This window comes from Olea europaea, chromosome 11, assembly GCF_002742605.1.
Source record: "Olea europaea var. sylvestris chromosome 11, O_europaea_v1, whole genome shotgun sequence".
Classification (NCBI taxonomy): domain Eukaryota; kingdom Viridiplantae; phylum Streptophyta; class Magnoliopsida; order Lamiales; family Oleaceae; genus Olea; species Olea europaea.
Genome location: NC_036247.1, coordinates 6,364,915 through 6,387,600, shown reverse-complemented (window position 1 = coordinate 6,387,600; position 22,686 = coordinate 6,364,915). Strand labels below are relative to the sequence as shown.

General features: G+C 33.9%; 3 protein-coding genes across 6 annotated transcripts; all 3 read left to right on the top strand.

Annotated features, from left to right (window-relative positions):
• The first annotated feature begins 2,217 nt into the window (after window positions 1-2,217).
• LOC111403153 (nuclear transcription factor Y subunit B-10-like) lies at window positions 2,218-6,097 on the top strand. Of its 4 annotated transcripts, none has more exons than XR_002704415.1 (8): window positions 2,218-2,357; window positions 2,474-2,721; window positions 3,162-3,291; window positions 3,449-3,454; window positions 3,548-3,625; window positions 3,727-3,777; window positions 4,984-5,147; window positions 5,395-5,487. XR_002704415.1 is itself a non-coding variant. In XM_023031550.1 (8 exons), exons 2-7 carry the CDS (start codon window positions 2,486-2,488, stop codon window positions 4,046-4,048), a joined length of 513 nt encoding a protein of 170 aa, XP_022887318.1. In that variant the 5' UTR covers window positions 2,218-2,357; window positions 2,474-2,485; the 3' UTR covers window positions 4,049-4,075; window positions 5,395-5,510. The 4 variants fall into 4 exon arrangements, 3 of the variants coding, with proteins under 3 accessions (XP_022887318.1, XP_022887317.1, XP_022887316.1); XM_023031550.1 differs by lacking the exon at window positions 4,984-5,147 and adding an exon at window positions 4,037-4,075 and having other exon boundaries at window positions 5,395-5,510; XM_023031549.1 differs by lacking the exon at window positions 4,984-5,147 and having other exon boundaries at window positions 5,395-6,097.
• A 911-nt stretch (window positions 6,098-7,008) lies between these two features.
• LOC111403152 (putative pentatricopeptide repeat-containing protein At5g09950) lies at window positions 7,009-12,304 on the top strand. Its single transcript, XM_023031547.1, has 2 exons — window positions 7,009-10,431; window positions 10,995-12,304. The coding sequence occupies exon 1, from the start codon at window positions 7,099-7,101 to the stop codon at window positions 10,309-10,311; it is 3,213 nt and encodes a 1,070-aa protein (XP_022887315.1). The 5' UTR covers window positions 7,009-7,098; the 3' UTR covers window positions 10,312-10,431; window positions 10,995-12,304.
• A 6,616-nt stretch (window positions 12,305-18,920) lies between these two features.
• On the top strand, window positions 18,921-22,680 carry LOC111403151 (interactor of constitutive active ROPs 2, chloroplastic-like). The gene is made up of 5 exons (XM_023031546.1): window positions 18,921-19,024; window positions 19,172-19,291; window positions 19,793-19,973; window positions 20,692-22,183; window positions 22,466-22,680. Exons 2-5 carry the CDS (start codon window positions 19,272-19,274, stop codon window positions 22,624-22,626), a joined length of 1,854 nt encoding a protein of 617 aa, XP_022887314.1. The 5' UTR covers window positions 18,921-19,024; window positions 19,172-19,271; the 3' UTR covers window positions 22,627-22,680.
• Window positions 22,681-22,686: the final 6 nt, after the last annotated feature.

Here is a 22,686-nt window from a genome sequence, read left to right as displayed (position 1 = left end):
TCAGGTAAAATGTTTGAAAATTCAAAATTCAGGTTTAGATTTAATTAATTAAAAATATTTATTAAATAAATATAATAAAGTCATGATTAAACAATTAATGGTCACATATCATCAAATTAATTGATTATATATTATTTTGAGGTCACAAATCAAAAATCTTGTAGGTCACAGATTGTTTCGAGGTCACAAATTAAAAATTTTATGGGTCACGGATTATTTTTTAATCATAGATCATCAAAATTTAAGGTCATAGGCCAAATCATTGAGGTTACATATTTTTTTTAGTCACATACTATCAAATTTTAAGGTCACAGACCACCAACAATCAACCCAAATCACCAACTTGCATCACCACAACCGTCGCCGTCGCACACTACACCAACACCCTAGGAAACACCACCACCCACATCGTACCAACAGAATTGACTTCCACCCACATTGCACCAACAAAACCACACATATACCACAGATCAACCACCTCTACCACCTGCATCAACAACCATCACCACCATCCACAACGGACCAATACATCCAAAACCACCACCAAACTCGACCATAATCGGATCACAACCACCACCGTCCTACCTAGATCCATTGCACCCTGTACCGCATGAAGTCACCATAGCCACCCACATCCACGTTGGACAGAGAAATCGTTTGCAGACCACCCCCAATCTCACAGATCAAAAAATGGCAGCAGTTGCGCCAAATTCACCACGCCACCACCGCAAACACCACACAAAACACCATCCAAACCTCGCAGCAGTGGTTCCTGTGCTGTGTTGAAGCGGCGAAGCGCCTCAAAAAGGCGAGCGACCGTCGCTACGAAGCACCTCAAAACGATGAGTGAGAAAGACGAAGCAACAACGTGAAATGTGAAGCACCACTGCAGGACGACGTGAAAGGCTCTCTTCGACTGTGGGCGGCGGCACCATGGGTTAACGGGAGAAAGTGAGGAGAGAAGATGCTGATTGCTGTGAAATGAATTTTAGGGCTGAATTGGGGATGAAATATTTTGTATTAATATTAATAATTAAGGCCTTGTTTGATCCCCATTTTTACCTCATTAAAATGAAAAATATAACTGTTATCCATCATATCAAGCCACCATTTTTTAATTTATATCTTTTGTGTGGAGCCCATAATAGTTCTATTTTTCATTCTCATTCTACAAATAATGTGGCTTAAACGGGCTCTAAATTCATGCTTGGAATTTGCATAAAAAACCATCTCACCTCATATTTGCACTGAGATATTTAAAAGTCGGGATTTTTGTAATTTTCACTACGGATAATTATGCTCAAATAGGGGCTTGTCAAAGGCCCTGTTAATGTAGCCTCTCTCATGATATGTACCAACACAGGCTATGAGGGTAGAAGGCTGGCTTGAAAGGGCATGGCTGTGGTCATGTTAAGTGCTATAAGTTTGAGCCCCATTTTAAAGAGAAAATGTATTTTTGAATAATGAGTTTTTGAAAAATGAGTGGTTAGAAAGTAAGAATTTTTTTTCGATTTTCATGTAGAATTATTTTATTGGAGAATGTGTGATTGAAAATGAGTTTTGAAAAATGAATTTTTGAAAAAATGGGACTCAAACAAGGGAAAAATTTAGTCCATGTTTAATTTAGATAAAAATTATATTTTTAGTAAATTTTTATAAAATTTAATGGAATATATGACTAAAAAGTTGTGAGTTCTATAAAATATGCAATTAAAATTAATTATTAACTTTAACTTAAATTTTAGTACAATTTTTTAACTAAACCAAATAGGACGTAATGTCTGAAAAATATTCTAAATGATCACATTGCTTTATGAAATCGAAATAAAAATTATGTGCAAAGAAAAAGTTGACTTTGATAGCAATTTTTTTATTTTTTAAATCAATTATAGCGAAAATTTTTAGTCCCTATCTGATGCCCATTATCTGAAAATGAAAATGGGGGAATAGTATTTTTTAGAAAAATAAGTGGTTGAAAAAGAAGGAAAAATTTTCGATTTACGTGTAATATTATTTTATGAAATATTATGTGATTGAAAATAAGAGAAAGAAAAATGGAATGTAATGTAATTTAATTTAATGAGGATCAGGCTAATGAGACGGGCAAAATGGTGATAAAAATATAAAAATAGCATCTGATTTAAAACAATAGGGTCCGTTGATATACCGGCAGTGACACGTGGGTAATCAGATTAAATAAGTGTATCCATAAAACCGACGGTGTAGATGGACCAAATCCCATTCCAGTTTCTCATCTCAATCGTCTCCTCTCTCCCCATTTCTCCACCCTTCGATCTCCCAATTCACTCTCCTTCTCTCCCTCCCAAATACAAATACTCCCTCTTCTCCCTATCCCGGTATTCATTTTCCCCTTTCTTTCTCTATCTAATTTATCTTTCTACCATTCCTTAAAAATTTCTGAATCTATATCTGTATTCATCCATGGACACTCAATTTGGATTTTGTTTTCTAGGGTTTTGGAGGTATGGCGGATGCTGGCATGCAGGGAGTGCTACCGGGGAGCCCTGACGGCGGCAGCCATGAAAGTGGTGGGGACCTCAGCCCTAGATCGAATGTTAGGGAGCAGGATAGATTCCTGCCGATCGCGAATATCAGTCGGATCATGAAGAAGGCGCTACCAGCTAATGGAAAGATCGCTAAGGAAGCTAAAGAGACCGTTCAGGAATGCGTCTCTGAGTTTATTAGCTTCATCACCAGCGAGTATACCGTCAAGCTCGTTGTTTGATCACGTTTTACGTTTTTCTTTTCCTTTTCCTTTTCCTGTCTTGTTTTGTTTTGTTTTAGATCAATTTATGCACATCATTTTCTCTTTTATTTATTTGCTATTGTCTATAACCATTCCTTTGGATTACATGGTAATTATTGCAGGAAATTACAAAATCAATATTCGCAAACAACACACGCACACTTGAGCATATTCCTTGGAACCTGTATATGTTATATAGACACAAAACTGTGTATTGTATATGTGCATGCATCTATGTACCTTGTTCTCTTTTTATGAGTGACTTTGCTGTAATTTATTTTTATGTGTAGTGAGGTAAATTGCAAATTGATTTTTCATATCTGTTTTGGAAGCATTTATATAAGTGTTGAATGTGTGCAAGTAATTGAAACTATTTTGGTGGTTTAATGTCAAGGGCAAGTGACAAATGCAAGAGAGAGAAAAGAAAGACAATTAATGGGGATGACTTATTATGGGCTATGGTGATTTTGGGGTTTGAAGATTACATTGATCCACTTAAGGTGTACCTAGCTAGGTACCGAGAGGTAGGTGCTTCCTATTTCTTAAAATAAAGACTTTAGACTTGCTCCTGCATGTGGTCTAAATTATACTGCTTAGTTTTGCTTTAGATATTGCTAAGCATTGCAACTGATGTCTCTGTTTTTTTGCTTTTGGTGTTTTTAATTTCTTGTGGCACGACAGATGGAGGTGAGTGAATATAAATTGCTTTATCATTCGATGGTTTTTATATCGATTCATTTCATTTGACAGCTTGATATTTTGACTTGGGTTTTTCCACAGGGTGACACCAAGGCATCAGCGAAGGGTGCAGATGGATCTTCTAGAAATGAGTCAGTACAACCTAGTACTAGTTCACAGGTACCCTGTTACACATTCTCTTGCGTTCCTTTGCAGGAGCTTTATTTAGGCTTATTTGTTACGGATATTTATTGCAATTACTATCCCCTGTATGTGTACAGCTTGCTCATCAGGGTTCATTTTCACAAGCCATTAATTATGGAAACTCTCAGGTACCCACTCTCCATGTCTCTGTGCACGACTCTAAGTTCCCACTTCCCATGTTACTTGGCTAGTTTACCCTATCAATTATCAAATACTCATAATTAATGTGTATGCTGTGTCTCTTATACCTTTCCAGCTCTACGTGCTACACAAAACATTTTACCTTATGAGATTGTATCCTATTTTCTGTCTGTCCAACTCCTTGTGTATCAAGAAAAAAATACATTCATATGACATTTTCACTGTTCTGATTGTTCACAAAAACAGGGATTTCCTTGATTAGCGTCACAAATCTTGGGTCTCATGGTGAGCATTCTTCTTCAAAAACAATGATTAGCTGTGCCTGATTTTATAATAAAAATCTGGTCTTTTGTCCTCTTCTTGGAAGAGAAATACTTGGGATTTGTAAAGATTCTGCTTTAAGTCATTGTTAATAATCCAAAATATAGTGCCACTAAGTCTGTCCTGTTAACTTCCGCTTCAGATGGTTGTTGACAATGTTGTCACTAGAATGTGGATCGAGATGATCAACATTTCTGACGAGGGACTTGATATGTCCTTCATTAGGGAATGCTGTTGGGTGTTGATTTCCAGAATAAGTTAATTTAAGGAACTTCATCATCATGAAGTTTGAGAGGATTTAACAAACTTCTCCATGAATTTACAAGTTCCAGCACAAGTCAATTTGATTAACCCAAGTTTCAGAATTTCGTATCTGTCAATTTCCTGTGTACCTTTCTTTGTATGACTTAGACAGTATGGCGAATCAAATGAGTTTTCTGGTGTTTCTCTTTTAGTGATTTGCTAGCATCTCTTATTGATCTTCTCCATTTGTTAATTTTTGTTAATTCTTTTTTTTTTTTTTTCCCTTTCATTTTTCTTCTTTTGGAAAGTGATTGCAATTGATTTATGTGTGTGCATGTGAATAAATACCCTCAAATATTTTTATTTTAAGTGCAAGAAGCATATCATCGTATGGGGAGACAATAATTAGGAAGCATAGAAAACAAATGATAATAGGAGCAGGGATGGGGATGGAGAATTGGAAACATAAACCCAGTTTCGCCTTGACAGGGATATTTTCCCCCTTGTCCAGTCTGCAATTTTTAAGATTCTTCCAGATCTTCACTTGGACTTCAATGGAAACAAACAACTGTAAAATCTAATTTTCCTATGTTTTTCTGTTTCTTGTGTTCATATTACATGCTACATAGTTGGAGAAAACACTGGAAGCTTACACGGAAGTCGGTGCCTGTGTTATTTGAACTACATGCTATTTGAACACGAAGGGATGTTGTATGTTGTGATGCTCGGGATTTCTAAATGCTACAACGCTCATTTCTAAGTCATCAGTCTTCCTATCATTTGTGGTCCAGAGGTGTAGTTTGTGTTCAGTACTTAGATTCTGATTTATTATTCTCCATGATTGCAAAATGTGCTCCTTGAACATACTTTTTGATGCCAAATATCGAATTGTTGCTGTTTATTGACTTATCAACTATGGCCTTCTTTCGCCTGTATGAACGAAATTAGTTTAATTCTCTTTAGGTTCCTTGAATCTCTATCCATATAGAGGTTGGAGCCTATTCTTACTAATTTATTTTGTTTTCTGTGTTGATGTTTAGTCACAACCTCAGCATATGATGGTCCCAATGAGAGGCACGGACTAGACTTCGCTCATCTCTGAATCAATATTGTTATTTTCGTCCTGCTTGAGGAGATCATCACAGTTTCATAATGCATTTTATATTATTAATTATTATTATGCTTTAAGTGTGTTATTTTTGTGCAATTGTCAGAACTATATTTTAGTGAAGTTTGTACATTTGGGTGTGAGTTAATTTATTAAATGATCACTAAATTTTGTTATAAGTTATTATTTGCTCACCGAAATTTAAAATATAACTCTTTACTCATTGAATTTTACTATAAGTTACTACTTGCTTGCTGAAATTTAAAAAGTTATTTATTGCTTATCTAAATTTAAATGAGGTTACCCATTAATCATTCATATTATTTTCATGAGTGTTACTTATTGCAAAGTTTAATGAGCAAAGAGTAATTTTATTTAAATCTAGGTGAGCAATGAGTAGCTTTGTGAAATACGATGAGTAAATAGTAACCTATAGCAAAGTTTAGTGAGTAACGAGTAACTTTTTAAAGATTGTTGAGTAGGTAGTAATCTATAATGAAGTTTGGTGATCATTCATTAAATTAACTCTCTGGATGTCTTTCTGTAACATGAAATGATTATAAGATTTGGGGGCAGACTTTATTCATTGGGAAACCCTATTTTCTGTTGAATTGAATTGAAGCCAGCTTAAAATATGCTTCAGCTTTCATCCAATTGTATTTAGTAATTTATTTTCTGAATTCCTAATGACTAGTGGATAATTCATCAACATACTAATATCCAAAATCAGGTTCATGTTTGGTGAAGATTCTTTAAAAACTTAAAAAAAAAAAAAAAAAAAAAAAAAAAAAAAAAAAAAGCTTATTTTCAATCATATTTTTTCAACAAAATAATTTTAATATGGATTGTAATTTTTTTTGACCTTTGAGCCAAATATTGTTTTGAATTAATTATTTTTCACAAAATTTATTTTTTTTAAAAAAACAACATAATATATGGCTTAAAATGAAAGCTTGTGTATCTGTAGAAGTAAGCCAGTAACTAGTAAATACTAGAGGGTAATTTCATCCACAACTCAACTTTTAGACAAATTAATTTCTATCTTTTATGGGATTCAAAATTTTTTAACTATGTTTTTATCAATTTTAAACAAAATTTGCTTAAATTTTTTTTTTAATCCCCACCAAATAGGGGCTAAGTGATTTTGTCCCTGTTTGACTTTCATTTTTGGAAAATGAAAATGAGTGGAATGGTGTTTTTTTGAAAAATGAGTGGTTGAAAAGAACAAAAAAAAAATTTAATTTATATGTAATATTATTTTATAAAAAATTGTGTGGTTGAAAATGGGAGATAGAAAAGTAAAATATAATGGAATGTAATTTAATGAATTCCAAACGGGGTTAATTTGGGGAATCGCTTGTGATGGAATAACTAAGTTTGACTCTAAAATTGTAGATTGGTGATATAATTGAAACAAAATTAATGACCAAAATGTAACAAACTAAAGTACAATTACCAAGTTGAGATATTTCTGAAAGTTCAGACACCGCATATGAACTTTACCGACGTTCGGCAAACAGTGATGTTCGCAGAATAGCATGTCATACGTAACGACGAGCTCTCATTTCAAACTGGAAGCGCGCGAAAAGAGTCATGAACCATATATCACTTCAATCTACATCACTGCTTACCCACGATGTTTAACGTTGCATCGTTAACAAACCGAAGATTGTGCAGATACATTATTTCAAGTCCCGGTTTTTGTTCACTCATTGAAGCCTCTGTAATTCACTCATTCTCACTCTCTCAGAGCCCCGTTTTTGCCACTTTTGATCACCATAAAACAACGCAAGATAGAGCCTTAACCCAGAATAAACCAACCGGATTTTATTCCCCAAAACCTGAGATTTCCCTTTATGAAAAATGTGATTTTTTGATTGAAAAGTACCGGTTTTCTTGTTCGACTTTCGATGGCGAGCAGCTCCATTTAGAAATAATCAAGAAGGGGTTGGTTAATCACTTGTTTCTGTGCAACACTGTAATTAATGTATATGTGAGGAGTGCTGATTTGGTGTCGGCTAATAAAGTGTTCGATGAAATGCCTGACAAGAATTTGGTCACGTGGGCTTGCTTGATTTCTGGTTATACCCAAAATGAAATGCCCTATGATGCGTGTGCTATATTTGGAAGAATGGTATCTACCGGATTCATTCCCAATCATTATGCTATTGGAAGTGCTTTGAGGGCTTGTCAGAATTTGGGAGTTGATGGTCTGAGATATGGGATGCAAATCCATGGTTTCATTTCAAAAACTCCTCACACATTTGATGTGATTGTGTGCAATGTGTTAATTTCGATGTATGGGAGTTGTATGGGTACAACTTATGCTAGTCGGGTTTTTGATGGGATGGAAAATAAGAATTCTATTTCCTGGAACTCTATTATTTCAGTTTACTCGCAGAGGGGTGATACAGGTTCTGCTTTCGGGCTCTTTTCTAGTATGCAAAAGGAGGCTTTGAGGTTCAGTTTTAAGCCTACCGAGTATACTCTAGGCAGCTTGATAGCTGCCGCAGCCGCAGCCGCATCCTCTTGTGTTGATAGTGGTCTGTTATTGCTCAAGCAGATGTTGGCAAAAATTGTTAAGTCTGGATTTTTAGAGGATCTGTATGTCGGTAGTGCTTTGGTGAGTGGTTTTGCCAAGTTTGGGTTGGTTGACACTGCCAATAAGATTTTTCAGCATATGGGTGCAAGGAATGCAGTGTCCATGAATGGATTGATAGTTGGACTGGTGAAGCTTAAGCGAGGAGAAGAAGCAGTTGAGGTGTTTATGAATATGAGAAACTTGGTTAGAATAAATTCCGATTCTTTTGTTGCTCTTTTGAGTGCCTTTGATGAGTTCTTGTGTTTGGAAGAGGGGAAAAGAAAAGGGAAAGAAGTGCACGTGTATCTCATGCGAACCGGCATCATTGATTCTAAGATCACTATTGGGAACAGTTTGATTAACATGTATGCCAAATGTGGTGCAATTGAAGATGCTTGCGCTGTTTTTAAGCTAATGTCTTGCAAGGATTCGGTGTCATGGAGTTCTATGATCTCTGGTTTTGACCAAAATGATCGTTTTGAAGATGCACTGTTCAGTTTCCGTGCAATGAAGAAAGCTGGACTGATGCCAACAAATTTTACACTGATTAGTTCTTTGAGTTCTTGTGGCAGTCTAGGTTGGATCTGGATGGGAGAACAAATACATTGTGAGGGTATTAAATTGGGATTTGATTTGGATGTTTCAGTATCGAATTCTCTTCTTTCCATATATTCTGATACCAGATATATTGCTGAGTGCAGGAAAGTTTTTTCCTCCATGCCCGAATATGATCAGGTGTCATGGAATACAATTGTAGGAGCATTTGGTGATTCTGAGTCCTCTATTATTGGTGCTGTAGAATATTCCAAAAAAATGATGCAAGTTGGATGGATTCTTAACAGCATAACCTTCATAAACATGCTTTCTGCAGCAGCATCTCTTTCCCATTTTGAACTTGCACGCCAGGTTCATGCACTGGTGTTAAAGTATCGCCTTATGGATGATAGTGCCATTCAGAATGCACTACTCTCTTGCTATGGTAAGGTCGGATTGATGAATGATTGTGAAAGCATATTCTCTAGAATGTCGGAGAGAGATGAAGTTAGTTGGAATTCCATGATATCTGGATATATACACAATGAACTTTTATCTAAGGCCATGGAAATAGTGTGGCTTATGCTGCATAATGGTCAAAGATTAGATCGGTTCACCTTTGCCACTGTTCTCAGTGCTTGTGCCTCTGTTGCAACACTTGAGCGTGGCATGCAGGTTCATGCTTGTGCAATTAGAGCTTGTTTAGAGTACGATGTTGTGATTGGGAGTGCACTTGTTGATATGTATGCCAAATGTGGAAGGATAGATTACGCTTCAAGGTTTTTCATGTTAATGCCTGTACGGAATGTATATTCCTGGAACACCATGATATCTGGCTATGCACGACATGGTCATGGACATAAAGCACTGGAGATGTATGCTCACATGAAATTGGAAGGCCAGGCACCAGACAACGTGACCTTCGTTGGGGTCTTATCAGCTTGTAGCCATGTAGGATTGGTCGATCAAGCATTTGATCATTTAGAATCCATGAGCAAAATGTATGGGTTGACACCTGGGATCGAGCATTTCTCTTGTATAGTTGATCTTCTTGGAAGAGCAGGTGAATTTCGTAAGATGGAGGACTTTATCAATAGAATGCCAATAAGACCTAATGTTTTTATATGGAGGACTGTTCTAGGTTCCTGTGGTCGAGCAAATGGTCGCATGGCTGATTTAGGCAGGAGGGCTGCTCAAATGCTTTTGGAATTGGAACCTCAAAATGCAGTAAACTATGTCCTTCTTGCAAACATGTATGCCTCTGGAGAGAAATGGGAATATGTTGCTGAGGCCCGTCGTGCAATGAGGGAAGCAGAAGCAAAGAAGGAAGCTGGGTGCAGTTGGGTCACTATGAAAGATGGTATACATGTTTTCGTTGCAGGAGACAAATCACATCCTGATGCAGAAGCAATATACGGTAAAATAAAGGAACTGCATAGGAAAATGAAAGATGCTGGATATATGCCTCAGATAAGATATGCGTTGTATGATCTTGAACTGGAGAACAAGGAAGAACTCTTGAGCTATCACAGCGAGAGGCTTGCTGTTGCTTTTGTTCTTATACGAACTTCAGAACTGCCCATAAGGATAATGAAAAATCTTCGAGTTTGTGGGGATTGTCACTCTGCCTTTAAATACATATCCCAAATAGTGGGTAGGCAAATAATTTTACGAGACTCCAACAGATTCCATCATTTCACGGACGGTAAATGTTCGTGTAATGACTATTGGTGATTGAACAAGCATTGAAGCATTGCCAGTCTTGACCATATAGTCATCGATTCTCAGGCATTCATGGGATCTGTAATAGAAGACACAACCCATTCTTTGGCCAATCTATGGATACTTGAGCTGGTGAGTGGAAAGATTCAGTTCTCTGTTGATTTCTTCCCCTTATTTGGGTTTATGAAGATGGGATGAAAAGGAAACTAGGGCCAAACCCATTTATTTCACTTGTCACAGACTCATTTGAAAATAAGGCTTTTAGAATTAAACTTGAACAAACTGGTGGATATTGAGACAACAAGACATGACAGGAAGATTTGTACTTTGTAAAAGAAGGAAAAAATAATCAAACGTGTTTTCAGGTAATAGAGACCAGATATTACATTGAAATTATTTGGTCCTTCCCCTAGTGTATAGACATAGATGAAACTGGTACCTGTTGGGTTGAGACCATAAATTGACACTCGGATGGTTCCTCAGGTTTTCACTATCAACCATCTTTAAGGTTTTAGTTAAAAGGAATTAGACATTCGATGTGTGTTGAACATGACGTATAGCATGTATTTATATTTAAAGATTAGTCTAACACCTTTTTACAGATCACATAAAATCTGATTCAGTGATTGGTCCTGTTACAAATGTTAATATCTTTCTGCTTTTTGTTCATTTCGGATATCAACTTCTTTGTTCAGCTGATTACTGTGTCGTATTACTCTTCAACTGTTGGAAATTATCTGTGAGTTCTACCATGAGGAGCCAGGATCATTTTTAAAGCTGGGGCACCTCACTTTCCATCTTGGCGGCTTCTGTCCACCAGAATTTATTTACATAATAAATGTCTGGGAGAAAGATTCTCCACGCATTTTTTATTTTTAGTTTTCTCAAGTCTTTTAACATGTTTCCTTGGGTTCACGAAAGCATCGTTGACCTGAAGTTGCACATGACACAAATCATCTGGAGTTGCCATTTTGCTCTTCTGAAGCTGACCACATTCTAGTTGTTTGTCTGGACCAAGTAATAATCTCATTTGTTTGTTGGAAGAAAACTTTTGGTCCATGAGCTTATTCCTGAGGAGATGATAAATAAAGTCAAATATGCCACAACTGAAGGACAAGGGCCTATTTCTCCTTGCAGTTTCCCTATATTTGTTGTTCGTTTCTCCTATTCATATTGTCCTTACCGGTTTCGAAGATCTCTTTTATGCTTCTGAGCTAGTGCTATCAAGAATAAAGGAAAAAAGGCTACTCGTAACCCTATAGAGGTGGGACCACTGCTTTCTTGTGGGGTGGAGTCTCTGTTGGCTAACGTGGGAAGGTTCTCTGTGGAGCAGGCGTTGTGCAATATTTTGGCTGCTTGAGAAGTTGGAGAAAGAAATTCTTTCTTTGCTTAATGAGTTTCACCAAGCAGATGCTTGCAATTATCATGAATCATCTGGTTAGCTGGTGGAAACTTGAAAAAGGTGACTTGATACAAATAGAGGAAGCTACCACCGCAGATACTTCAGTTAATAGGTTTTTAGTATTATCATGTAAATCATTTAGGTCAAGGACATGAAAAATATATATTATCTAATAGAAAGATGGTCTGAGTGGTCTCAGTTATTAGATTGAAGGTTGTAGCATTGAAATGACAAGGTTGATCAATCATCGAAGGACCCCTTGGCCTCTCGACCCATATAAACACAAGAATGTTTGCTTACCTAGGCTCTTTCACATGTACGTATTGTAGATAAAGTTATACAAGAAGGGATTTGAATCGAGAAAATTGTTTCTATGTAAAACCTATGTCACGGGATTGCGGAAGAAAAAGAAAAAGAAAAAGAAAAAAGGAATTGTCAATGATTTGACACTTTTGTCTAGCTTAAAGGATAGTCAATTATTTGATACTTATTGTCAAGCTTTTGGACTTTTGAATGTAAGTGTAGTGATTTAAGATTTAACATTCGTGGAATAACTGTTGGTTTCTTTCATTATGAGTAAAGCAAGGTTCAATGCCTTTTTTTTTTTTTTTCCTTTATTGAAATCATGGAGGGTAGGTTGTCCAAAATTATATTCCGAGGGACCTGTTAATATTGTGCTTAATGACAGCTCACATAGGATGCATCTTCGTCTTGAAGATGAAGAGACATTTTATTTTTTTATTTTTTATTTTTTATTTTTTTTGTCTGTTTCGTTGATAGAAAATCTTTCAACCATAATGCAGGTCACTAGGAATAGGCATCTTTAACTTGCATAATAGTCATTAAGTATGGAAGATGTCGTATTTTTCTTTATTCTTTAGTTGAACTTTTCAAGAAAAAAAATACAAAAAATGAAATACAATTTGTAATATAATAGTCATTTTATGACAGTCTTTACAGCGTAAATGCTAGTGTATTTTTACACTTACTTGAGCTATGAAAAATGGATATTTGTAAGTGCTTCCCTTGATTAGATATTTAATTTTGTTTATTTTGTGATTGATTTAGGGGAAACTCGAATTTGACAAGTTTGATTGAAATTGTACAAAATTGAAAAATAGAGGATCAAAACAATCAAGTCTTGGGATGAACAAGAAATCAATGTGGATGACCAAATTGCATGAAATTAGAAGAAATTGTAACATTTGTTAATTTTCTAATTACACCCAAATTCTACATGGGAAATGCTTTAGGACTCCTTTTTAAAGTTATTGTAAACTTCTATATTAATCAATATTTTTTATGGGACACACAATTTTAGAGAGAAAAATAGAAGATCAATTTTAGGGTTTGCAAGATTTTGGAATTAGAGGGAAGAGCCTTATTGCAAGATTCAAATTTTCCTTCATCAAGATATCATAACCCGATTATAAACTATATTCTCTTCCATTGCTTTTCTTTCATTAGTATAAGTAATCAAATCATTAGTTAGGAGAAATAATGTAATATGTGTGTGATCATTTAATTTAATTTTCAAAATTCTCGTAATTAAATCTTCATGTGTTGATTTTATTTATATATTTTAATGATTTGAATTAATTGATTACTAATTCAATGATATGTGAACTTATAATAAATCGAGAGGTAATTATAGATTAAGAACACATAGTAAAATTTGGTAATTTGAATAAAAATGTATAGATGTCTTTTATGGTCATTGTGATCATTACATGTGTTATTGGAAGAGGAAATTGAACTTTTCAAGAAAAAAAATACAAAAAATGAAATACAATTTGTAATATAATAGTCATTTTATGACAGTCTTTACAGCGTAAATAGTGATCATTGCTAGTGTATTTTTACACTTACTTGAGCTATGAAAAATGGATATTTGTAAGTGCTTCCCTTGATTAGATATTTAATTTTGTTTATTTTGTGATTGATTTAGGGGAAACTCGAATTTGACAAGTTTGATTGAAATTGTACAAAATTGAAAAATAGAGGATCAAAACAATCAAGTCTTGGGATGAACAAGAAATCAATGTGGATGACCAAATTGCATGAAATTAGAAGAAATTGTAACATTTGTTAATTTTCTAATTACACCCAAATTCTACATGGGAAATGCTTTAGGACTCCTTTTTAAAGTTATTGTAAACTTCTATATTAATCAATATTTTTTATGGGACACACAATTTTAGAGAGAAAAATAGAAGATCAATTTTAGGGTTTGCAAGATTTTGGAATTAGAGGGAAGAGCCTTATTGCAAGATTCAAATTTTCCTTCATCAAGATATCATAACCCGATTATAAACTATATTCTCTTCCATTGCTTTTCTTTCATTAGTATAAGTAATCAAATCATTAGTTAGGAGAAATAATGTAATATGTGTGTGATCATTTAATTTAATTTTCAAAATTCTCGTAATTAAATCTTCATGTGTTGATTTTATTTATATATTTTAATGATTTGAATTAATTGATTACTAATTCAATGATATGTGAACTTATAATAAATCGAGAGGTAATTATAGATTAAGAACACATAGTAAAATTTGGTAATTTGAATAAAAATGTATAGATGTCTTTTATGGTCATTGTGATCATTACATGTGTTCTTGGAAGAGGAAATTTCACAAAATGTCCATTTTTACCTAGTCATTTGCAAAAATGTCTATCATTGTAAAAATGTCTAATTTGGAAGAATTTAGACCAAAATAACTTTATTAACAATTTATAATTCCACACTAAGACAAAAAAAAAATGAATATTTTTGCAATATTATTATTGACCAATAAAATTTTGACATATAACTTGTCATATTTATTTCAAAAAGTATACAGGTCAAATCACAATAAATGCTATGACATGGGAAATGCTTTAGGACTCCTTTTTAAAGTTATTGTAAACTTCTATATTAATCAATATTTTTTATGGGACACACAATTTTAGAGAGAAAAATAGAAGATCAATTTTAGGGTTTGCAAGATTTTGGAATTAGAGGGAAGAGCCTTATTGCAAGATTCAAATTTTCCTTCATCAAGATATCAAAACCCGATTATAAACTATATTCTCTTCCATTGTTTTTTTTTTCATTAGTATAAGTAATCAAATCATTAGTTATGAGAAATAATGTAATATGTGTGTGATCATTTAATTTAATTTTCAAAATTCTCGTAATTAAATCTTCATGTGTTGATTTTATTTATATATTTTAATGATTTGAATTAATTGATTACTAATTCAATGATATGTGAACTTATAATAAATCGAGAGGTAATTATAGATTAAGAACACATAGTAAAATTTGGTAATTTGAATAAAAATGTATAGATGTCTTTTATGGTCATTGTGATCATTACATGTGTTCTTGGAAGAGGAAATTTCACAAAATGTCCATTTTTACCTAGTCATTTGCAAAAATGTCTATCATTGTAAAAATGTCTAATTTGGAAGAATTTAGACCAAAATAACTTTATTAACAATTTATAATTCCACACTAAGACAAAAAAAAAATGAATATTTTTGCAATATTATTATTGACCAATAAAATTTTGACATATAACTTGTCATATTTATTTCAAAAAGTATACAGGTCAAATCACAATAAATGCTATATTTTTCATTGATTTAGAAATGTCGAGAATGACATTTTTAAATGTAGAGAAATGTCATGTTCATAATGAAATGCAATTCTAGACAAATGAAATGGTGTTCAAATGTCGAAAATGACATATGAAATGTCGAGAAACATTATTTTAATTTAGCTTCTCATGGAAGCCACTTCTCAAAATTCGTGACAAATTGATAAAAAAAATCAGATATCGAGAGCGACATTTAAAATGTCGAGAATACCATTTCAAAATGTAGTTTTTCATTAAGGTTATAATAGACAAGTTGGCACTAAATTCAAATGAATATATATTTTCAACTCATACTTATTTATATATTTTAATGATTTGAATTAATTGATTACTAATTCAATGATATGTGAACTTATAATAAATCGAGAGGTAATTATAGATTAAGAACACATAGTAAAATTTGGTAATTTGAATAAAAATGTATAGATGTCTTTTATGGTCATTGTGATCATTACATGTGTTCTTGGAAGAGGAAATTTCACAAAATGTCCATTTTTACCTAGTCATTTGCAAAAATGTCTATCATTGTAAAAATGTCTAATTTGGAAGAATTTAGACCAAAATAACTTTATTAACAATTTATAATTCCACACTAAGACAAAAAAAAAATGGATATTTTTGCAATATTATTATTGACCAATAAAATTTTGACATATAACCTGTCATATTTATTACAAAAAGTATACAGGTCAAATCACAATAAATGCTATATTTTTCATTGATTTAGAAATGTCGAGAATGACATTTTTAAATGTAGAGAAATGTCATGTTCATAATGAAATGCAATTCTAGACAAATGAAATGGTGTTCAAATGTCGAAAATGACATATGAAATGTCGAGAAACATTATTTTAATTTAGCTTCTCATGGAAGCCACTTCTCAAAATTCGTGACAAATTGATAAAAAAAATCAGATATCGAGAGCGACATTTAAAATGTCGAGAATACCATTTCAAAATGTAGTTTTTCATTAAGGGTATAATAGACAAGTTGGCACTAAATTCAAATGAATATATATTTTCAACTCATAGCCTTAAAATTGAACATTCTTAAAAATGCCCCTTCTTAGAATTACATGCATTTAATAAAGTCTTATTTGTATTCACATAAAGATATCATGAATTGACTAAGTTAAATATTATCAATTTGAACTTGAGAGAGGTAAATTAAGAAAAAATCGACATAATACTACTAAAAGTAAAAAATATTGATTAGCAAATTAAACGGAACAACAGATGAAACTGTACTTCGTGACGTCCATATTTTTCAAAACTCTAATTTGATTAATTGTGTGCTTTAGGTAAAATTAGTATAATTTAGATAACTAATAAAAAATTGTTCTTTATTTTCGACATTTAAGAGCTAGAAATAATAAATTTAAGTATTAAATAATAGTCACTGTGAGAATAATCACCTAAACTCATAGATCCATTATATTACTTATTACGATAATGGATATTTGTGATAGAGAAAAGTGAAAATACAAGCTATGACATAATTGTCTTTCTATGAGAGTTTTTACAGTGATTAATCATCTTAAAAGAAAGTATTAAGTACAATAGAGCGATTATAACTAAACGACTAATGTCACTCTTTTACCATGATTTTAAAATTTATCGTAGTAAACAAAATTATCGTGACAAATTGATAAAAAAAATCAGATATCGAGAGCGACATTTAAAATGTCGAGAATACCATTTCAAAATGTAGTTTTTCATTAAGGGTATAATAGACAAGTTGGCACTAAATTCAAATGAATATATATTTTCAACTCATAGCCTTAAAATTGAACATTCTTAAAAATGCCCCTTCTTAGAATTACATGCATTTAATAAAGTCTTATTTGTATTCACATAAAGATATCATGAATTGACTAAGTTAAATATTATCAATTTGAACTTGAGAGAGGTAAATTAAGAAAAAATCGACATAATACTACTAAAAGTAAAAAATATTGATTAGCAAATTAAACGGAACAACAGATGAAACTGTACTTCGTGACGTCCATATTTTTTAAAACTCTAATTTGATTAATTGTGTGCTTTAGGTAAAATTAGTATAATTTAGATAACTAATAAAAAATTGTTCTTTATTTTCGACATTTAAGAGCTAGAAATAATAAATTTAAGTATTAAATAATAGTCACTGTGAGAATAATCACCTAAACTCATAGATCCATTATATTACTTATTACGATAATGGATATTTGTGATAGAGAAAAGTGAAAATACAAGCTATGACATAATTGTCTTTCTATGAGAGTTTTTACAGTGATTAATCATCTTAAGTATTAAGTACAATAGAGCGATTATAACTAAACGACTAATGTCACTCTTTTACCATTATTTTAAAATTTATCGTAGTAAACAAAATTATTTTCACTCCTTTCTTGTGTTGTTCAAGCCAAACATGGCATTTCTGTGTAGGAAAATGCTCAAGGTACACCGAGGTGTCCAACATAGTGTCCAAAATGGACACCCGGCACCTCGGTATTGGCCGAGGTGCTACTGGTCCTCGACATGGCAGGCACCTCGGCCAATGCGGAGATGCCGTGTGTCCATTTTGGACACCATGATAGATGTCATAATGTACCCCAAGTATAACCCTTCTTGTGTAAAATGAAATTGCAAAAATAAAGTTTATCATATGCATGGTACAGTTGTACAAGTGCATGAGAAACATCAGACAACATTTACTTTCGAAATTGTACCTTGTAGTACTCTATGGACCGCTTCGACCAATAAATTATTNCGCTTTCTCAAAAAACTTCCAAAGTTAGTTGGTGTTGTCTCTGTGTTGATCTGCTTGTAACTCCAGGGAGCATGTCTTTTTTCTTGTGGACTGTTTTTTTGCTTGAACTTTGCTACAATAAATCTCAGTTGTGTGGAATTTATGAGTTTGTCTTACAATGTGGGTTGATTTTTTGAGCTTCAAACTGAGTTTTGGATGCCGTTATTATTTTATTTAATTTAAACATGTATTCGTGAGTGTGTGTTTACAGAACTTGGCATTTTTTTATTTTTCTTTTTGGATATATTCTAGTTCTTGAGGTCTAAATTATTTTAATAAAACCTTTTTCTGGTAGTTTGCTGTATTATTTGAACGTGGCTATTATGGTTCGGTGAGATGCTTTTGGATCTGCTTATGCGTTTTCTCCATGTGTATAGTTTATTAAAAGATTAATGAATTCTTATTTAAGGAGCTGAATATTTTAATGGAAATTTAACAAGTTTTGGGTGATGACAGATAACTATGTCTTGTTAATTGTACCGTTGGTTTGATTTATACATCATAACGGACTGTAGAATATAAAAATTGAAAACCCTGTTATGAAATTATTTTAATGTATATACTTCACATTGAATATCTGTGGTGACTAGTGAGTATTCTTTTAAATGGAGCTCTTACACTTTCTGCTGAAAATGTTGGCTATAATTATCATTTATTTATTTATTATGCTGTCTGATGTCATTGCTATGTAGTGTAAGGAAAGAGTAAAAATGAAGCAAAAAAAAGGAAAGCAAAGCACAATTTGCATAGTGATATTTATTTTTTCTTGATAGCTACTTTCTTATTTTTCTATTTCTTTTTTTGTTATATTCCTTGTTGTTGTATGTTTGTTTGGTTGGTGGAGTGGAGTTTGTTTCTATGGAGTTTCTTTTAAGGGATTGTATTGTTTGTATGTATCTTTGGTTTGGTTTTTTCCAATTGAATATCGCTTAAAGCTTAATTTCCTTGATGAGCATTTTATTTGTCTTGTTTGATTTATGTATATAGTTGTAGCAAAAGTTCTTTCTTAGCCAAGAATTCCTCTGAACTATTGCAGGTGCTTGTGGGGCAGGTGGACCTTTGAAGAGGAAGGTTTTCCATATTCTTCATTCTCTCTGAGTTTTCCATATTCTTCATTCTCTCTGAGCAGATAAAGTATGCAAACACCAAAAGCAAGGTAATTGTCACTCATGAGTTTGTTTTCTGTTTGTGGTATCGTTCTTGGGTTCTATCTTTGAAATTCCGTCAGATCGGATTGAAAAATCTTGCCTACATAGAAGAAGGCTAAACATTTATGCTGTACAACCATATTCACTGAAACACAGAGCATATATGCTTGCTGGTAACACTAGTATAGTTGCTGAAAATGTTTTCTGGGGACAAATGTGCATTACTGTTAAAAAAGGTGGTGATGTGTTGAGCTATTGATTTTTAATTTTTTTTTTTTTTGTTGGAAATTGTATTTATTTCATTGTATGATGCCTGAATGAAGAGTCAATGGTTCCATCATATCGGAAACACAAATATACTCTTCTTTAATTTTCTATTTAGTCCAACTGATTTGTGCTTAGTTTTTATGTGTCATTAAACAAAATAGGTAATGGCATATCTTTCAGTGGCCTATATTTAGTTTCCTATGATGTGTCTTACATCGTTGTTATATCCATTTTGGATGTAGACCTGCGTCACTGGATGTGCCTCACAAGGTGTCTCCTGCCACACCGCGGACAACCCGGAAGCTCAAAACTCCAGGATCTGAATCTGATCCTGTTCCGTCACCAAATCCAGCAAGCAAAACTCCAAAAGATAGAAGTTCCAAGGTTGTTGATCGTCGATCACCAAGGACTCCAGCAACTGAGGTAAATTTGAGGAGAAACATTTGGCAATTTATCGCCTTGAGTATCCTTAAAAATATTTTTTTCAAATGGTAAAACCATGTGCTTAGTGCTAGACTAGTGAATCTCACTTTTGAGGTTAATTATTAGTTAGGCAGAAACAAAACGTTCTTTCATCAAATTGAAGCATTGAAATATTTAGATGCCTTATTTTGCTGCATACCTCTTTTTAATTGTCTTCTAGAAGTTCTCGTGAAAGCTTATGCCACAAATGATATGGCTGCTCGCTATTTTAAATTGTGTTAACTTTTTAAAAATATTTCAGGCGTACACAGTTTGATTTTGTTGTCTTCAAATGCTTTAAATATAAATGTTCATATTTTAGAAGACTTGTGAGAGGAAAAGTAAGAAATAAGATAACAAGTGAAGTGAAATAATTTAATTATCTTAAGAATTTTCCTCCCAAACAAGACAATATATCCGAGTTGATAGGGCATACAGCACAATTTTTCTCTTTTGTAATATGTGCACTTCACGCATTTTACTTTGTTTTCCCACCTAGGTTTGAGGGATTTGGAGTGTGTTACGCTTTTATTTATTGGGGTAAAAACAAATTCTTGGATCAACCTTCATCCATCACAAATCCATAAAATCTCATGCTTGTTCCATTATTTATCTGAAAGTTATATCGAGCTGCTTGTTGTCAATCTTTGACATCCCTTCTTTACCTATAAATTTTCAGAAGAAGCGACCAAACCGAGTCTCTGAATTGGAAACCCAGCTTTCTCAGCTCCAAGAGGAACTGAGCAAGTCAAAGGATCAGCTGAACTCGTCCGAATCTTGGAAGAAGAGGGCTCAGCAGGAGGCTGACGAAGCTAAGAGTCAACTTGCTGCCATGTCATCAAAACTCGAGGAGACTGAGAAGCAACTGGTTGAGATTTCCGATTCTGAAGACTCTCGTATCCAAGAATTGCGCAAGATCTCTCAGGATCGAGACAGAGCATGGCAGTCTGAACTGGAGGCTGTCCAGAAGCAGCACTCAATGGACTCTGCCGCTTTGGCTTCTGCAATGCATGAGATACAGAGGCTCAAGATTCAACTGGACCGGATGGCTGAAGCAGAAGCTGCCCAGGCTAGACGTGCAGATTCAGCTCATGCCGATGTTCAGAACTTGAGAATGGAACTCGAGAAAACCATTGATTTTGTTGAAGAATTGAAGAGTCAGCTAAGTAATAGTAAAGAATCTGAAGCTCAGGCGATTGAAGAACTCACTAGGGTCCAAATGCAACTGGAAGTGGTGAAGACTACTGAGGAAACAGTACGTTCTGAACATGTCAATACTGTGGAATCATATAAATCTTTGGTATATGAGTTGGAGCAATCAAAGAATAGAGTGAATTCTCTGGAGGAACTTGTTGGCAAACTCCGGGCTAATCTCGACTCCAGCAACAAGATAACAGATCCTCCGAGCAATGATAACATCTCTCCTGTGGACAAAGAACTTAATGAATCAGAGCTGCTGAAAACTGAACTTACCAATTTGAAACTGGAAGTAAGTCAACTAAATGCTGCACTAGAGGCCGCTGAAAGAAGATATGAGGAAGAATATATTCAGAGCACATTGCAGATTAGGAATGCTTATGAACTTGTGGAGCGAGCAAAAATGGACTCAAGTGAAAGAGAAGCTGAACTAGAGACAAAGCTAAAAGTCTCTAGAGCTGATGTTGAGGAATTGAAGGCAAAGCTGATTGAAAAAGAAAATGCATTGCAAAGTATTTTGTTTGAGAAAAGAGGGTCAAATCTTAAGGTGGATGAAGACCGGAAAACAAAAAATGAAACTGAACTTGAAATTGAGCTGACGAAATCAGAGTCGGTTTTAGCAGACATGAAGGCAAGTTTATTTTGTAAAGAGAGACAGTTGCGGTGCATAACAGAGGAAAATGAGATGCTGAAGTCTGAAATCATGAAAACTGAAGTAGAAAGAAGCAAAGCAAATGATGAGGCTCTTGTTGTGGCAGAAGAAGCACGTGCTGCCGAGCGAGAGGCCTTAATGAAGCTTGGATATTTTACAGAGGAAGCAGATAAAAATAGTCGAAAAGCGGCACGGGTTGCTGAGCAGCTCGATGCAGCACAGGTTGCAAATTCTGAGATGGAAGCTGAACTGAGGAAATTAAAAGTGCAGGCTGACCAGTGGAGGAAGGCTGCTGAGGCAGCTGCTACAATGCTCTCAACTGGTAATCATTAATCACAATCATTAATCACATTAAAAAGCTAATCCTGTAGAGATGGGACGTGTCTATTTATCTAAATTGTATATTCAATACATCATCTCTCGTGCAGGCTGCATTTATATATTTTGTTAAAGGCCTGACGTGTACACAATTCTATTTATAAGTCATGGCGAGACTTGAGCTTAAGATCTCTATCTCCTCTTTATACCATGTAAAATTGTATCAGCTAAAAGTTTAAGCCCTAAAGAAGGGACATATTTATTTTTTTAAATTTGTCTCTAACAGGTAACAATGGCAAATATGTCGAGAGGACGTTGGACTACCAAACTATTGGTGGAAAGTTGGATTTGCCCTATTCTGAAGATATGGAAGACGGCTCACCCAAGAAGAAAAATGGCAACATGCTGAGGAAGTTCGGTGTTTTGCTGAAAAAGGGCCAGAAATAGATTAAACAATTGACAGGTTCCATTCCCTTTTGCATTGAGCTCTTCTATTCATTTGTCTTT

Excerpts from the sequence above, each read along its gene's own strand:
- LOC111403152 (XM_023031547.1), top strand. The coding sequence starts at position 7,099 with ATGTTTAACGTTGCATCGTTAACAAACCGAAGATTGTGCAGATACATT.
- LOC111403151 (XM_023031546.1), top strand. The coding sequence starts at position 19,272 with ATGCAAACACCAAAAGCAAG. Across the intron at positions 19,292-19,792 it reads ATGCAAACACCAAAAGCAAG|ACCTGCGTCACTGGATGTGC; the intron begins GTAATTGTCACT and ends TTTTGGATGTAG. Across the intron at positions 22,184-22,465 it reads TGCTACAATGCTCTCAACTG|GTAACAATGGCAAATATGTC; the intron begins GTAATCATTAAT and ends TGTCTCTAACAG.
- LOC111403153 (XM_023031548.1), top strand. The coding sequence starts at position 2,486 with ATGGCGGATGCTGGCATGCAGGGAGTGCTACCGGGGAGCCCTGACGGC. Across the intron at positions 2,722-3,161 it reads ATTAGCTTCATCACCAGCGA|GGCAAGTGACAAATGCAAGA; the intron begins GTATACCGTCAA and ends TTTAATGTCAAG. Across the intron at positions 3,778-4,983 it reads TTAATTATGGAAACTCTCAG|TTGGAGAAAACACTGGAAGC; the intron begins GTACCCACTCTC and ends CATGCTACATAG.